The sequence below is a fragment of the Aplysia californica genome, unplaced genomic scaffold (assembly GCF_000002075.1).
Source record: "Aplysia californica isolate F4 #8 unplaced genomic scaffold, AplCal3.0 scaffold00014, whole genome shotgun sequence".
Taxonomy (NCBI): Eukaryota; Metazoa; Mollusca; class Gastropoda; order Aplysiida; family Aplysiidae; genus Aplysia; species Aplysia californica.
The window spans coordinates 1,551,382-1,554,682 of NW_004797284.1; the positions used below are offsets into that span (position 1 = coordinate 1,551,382).

General features: G+C 40.7%; 1 protein-coding gene across 1 annotated transcript in view; it reads right to left on the reverse strand.

The window, feature by feature from the left end:
* Positions 1-1,832: 1,832 nt before the first annotated feature.
* Positions 1,833-3,301, reverse strand: part of LOC101845439 (alcohol dehydrogenase class-3) — an 18,662-nt gene continuing 17,193 nt past the window's right edge. Inside the window, exon 11 of the mRNA XM_005090214.3 lies at positions 1,833-3,123. Within this exon, the coding sequence (XP_005090271.1) occupies positions 3,093-3,123 (31 nt within the window). The 3' untranslated portion in view covers positions 1,833-3,092. The remainder of the gene's footprint in view (positions 3,124-3,301) is intronic.

Consider the following 3,301-nt stretch of genomic DNA (forward strand, 5'->3'; position numbering starts at 1 on the left):
CAACCGACATTTCCATATATATTCCCTGTCTCCCCTTTGTCTTCTGTTTTGTGTTGGTTTCTCTCTTGTAACACCTCTTATCTTCGGCACTTATATAACTTCCTATAGTGTTGCAAGTGTTGTAAAACTTTTACTAAAACTGAAACTCACTTTTTCAACTGATCATCTTTAACAAAGAAGGCCGTTGAGACAGTGAGAAACAAAGCTTTTAGTCTCCGCATCTTTCTTTATCAAACTCTAACGATTAAGAAACCAAACCATTAAAATTAAAAGGAAACCACAGTAAGCTCAGTTGATATAAGGCTAGATGGCTGGGCCATTGACGCTTGTTCAAACCCCTACCGTGGCATTCTTGAGTATTACAGACATCCATGTTCAAGGGGGTTTTACCATTTTGCTATATCCTACCAGCGTGAGCGTCTGTGGTGTAGCGGTCAGACGTTTCGCCATCGCAGCCAAAAGACCCTAGTTCGATTTCCGGGTGAAGGAGAACTTTGGTGAAGTATGTGTTTCAGTCTTTCTGCCGAAACTTATCCCTCTCCACCAGGGTTGACCCTGACAGACAGGGTCGAAGCCCACCTCCAAAAACGATCTAAACTGAGTCCATGGGAGCCTTTAACTTTAACACCTGCATGTACAAATTATGATATCAAAAAGAAAAACAAACTCTAGCCATAACCCTACACTAATCCTGTTCAAGCCCTCTCAACTCACGTACCCCCTCTAGTCTTTTTTACCTTCCCTCTTCCTCCAACTGAACATTGTAAATTGAAGTCGCTGAGTCACAGAGTAAAATTTTTTTAAAACACGTAGGCTGATGTGTATTTGCCAATACAAAACAGCCCTGACCCCCAAAAAGCATTAAATAATGTTTTTACGAATTGGTCGGCAGCTGTGCAAAGTAAAGAAGATAAACCTACCAGAGGCACCCACTAACCATTCGCACATACATTCATTTCTTCATCATCTTTCATTTTTTAAGACTGTGAGTGGGGTTCTGTCAAATAAACATGTCTGGGGGCTCTCGTGGCCTAGAGGTTAAGGTGTTGGCCTCTCATTCAAAGGTCCCGAGTTCGAATCCGGGAAGCAACCGAAAAAATTTCTTCTCTAAAATTGTCTCCTTTCACCTCCTTTCCTGCTCTCTAGCAATGTTCTATTGTCTGCTTTCATTTCCGCTTTCTGCCCCCCACCCCCTCACCTCCTTTGCCCCCTCGTCTGGGCTCCTGACTCTTTCTGCAGCCTTTCTACTGCTACTCCTTGGCTCCTCCTTACTGCTGTCTTTCTGCCACACTCCTGATCTTCTGGTAGGACAGATCTACACCTAGCATTCTCGGACAAGGGCGAAAAATCTCGGAGGGCCTGTATGCAAGTTGCGCACGTTAAAGATCCCTTGGTGGTCTAAAATCGATAAGAGTAGGCTTCGGCCGCCACCCGGGCAAAAATTCAAAAATTTCCTACCAACTGAAAATATTAGGAGTGTCCCGCGCGCTCATATGACCTTATGCAGTTGCGAGTGCTGTAAAACACTTTACAAAAAAACAAACAAAAAAAAGACATGTCTGGCTCTGAAACCCACATCTCTCTATTCCCATTCTTGTTAGTAGGAAAATATATGACAGGAAGAATTTACAGTAGGCCAGTTTTAATGAAAGACGTGGACAATGTTAGTCATTTGGCCATTTAGCTTTGGGAGTTGTGGGGTATCAGTATCGGTATCAGTGTGAGCTTAAAGTAAAAGGACATACCACCACAAACCTGGGCCAGAAATCTTTACCTATCATTCTGAGAACATAGGCATGCTCAAACTTAAAGTAAAACACAAAGAAAATCAGCATTGTTATATATTCGTTTATTTTCTTAGGATGTGTGTAGGGTGGTGAGGGTTATCGGATCCTTCTCAACAACAACGTCCTCCAGACAGAATAGCTGTCTGCAGTACTGATTGGTTAACCCTATCCGTACGCACTGGAGTCATTTTGTAATCCTGGGGTTGTATTCTTCACATCTTAGAATGCTTCTAGTACAAAGATCTCTTTGAAACTTTCAGTATTTCTCAAAAAATGATTTTGACAGACTACTATGCAAAGCGTACGGATCGGATTAACGAGTTAATTTCCTCTTTGGAAAGTGGTGGCACAGAGGTCCCCACGTCATATGGATACGATAGTGAAACACGGCGTACCCATAGGGTTAAGTAAAATTGCAAAAAAATAATGCCACTCAGCTAGCTGATTGAAAATTCAGTTTTCAAAATCTAAATCTTCCCTATAAATGGCTAATTCGTCGAAATGATGAGGATAAAAACACTTCACCAAAGGCAAGACTAGAGAGTATAAAATATAACTTACATGAATTTGGGACTTTCAATAAATGCCCTGACCTGTCAGCATGAAGTACAAGCAACCAAATTAACATTTCACAAGAAAATTATCCCCTGGACATCTTATCGATACATCAAAGTACCGTAGTCTGATTAACATTTTGAACATTCACCTCGACAATGCAATTACTAGAATGTTGAAAACATGGATCAAAATGTAAAAAGAGAAAAATAAGGTAACAAATTCTTTAGGTACACCGAAAACAAATTAAAATTGAGCTTATACGTAGGTCTGGTTCATTCTCTTCAAACATGCTGGAAGTGCAAGCATTGCCTTGTCTCTTTAAAGCCTTATCCGAGAAGCGGTGTTAAACAAATTTCGACAGCCTTCCCAAAAAAATCACAGCACAATAACATATTCGCACAAAGTAAGTTGCAAACAGGAGGTAATTCAAATTATTGTCGCAGTAAAGGAGTGCAAAATCCTTTAGAGAAGCAAACATAAATGTTAACTGCGCTTTCCAAAAACATCAACAAACCAGTATGGCAGCTATCCATATACACAAATATTTTCAATATGACTGACTACAACACAAGGCCAAAGAAGGTAAGAAGGGTCAAGCCTTTTGAAACACTTTCAACAAAAGTTAACAAACAGAGCAACAGGGACGGGAGCCTTATCAGACCATCATGACTTATCCAGGGGAAACTTTCCGATGCGGCCAGAGAATGTTCTTGTCAACAAATCCTCACTGAGCTCATATGGATCTTTTTAATCACCAAATACGATGACAGAGCGAATGCTGGAAAGAGAAATAAAAGCACACAGATTACAATAAGCTTCAAGCCTCCATTTCAAACAGCCATCAACATTGTGGGACCAGTCAAAATATTTTGGAGAGAGCAACTAGAAAAAACTGAAGGCACAAATACCACCAGGCCCTCTTTTTACGGGATAATTTGAAGGCACTTAATCTAGCC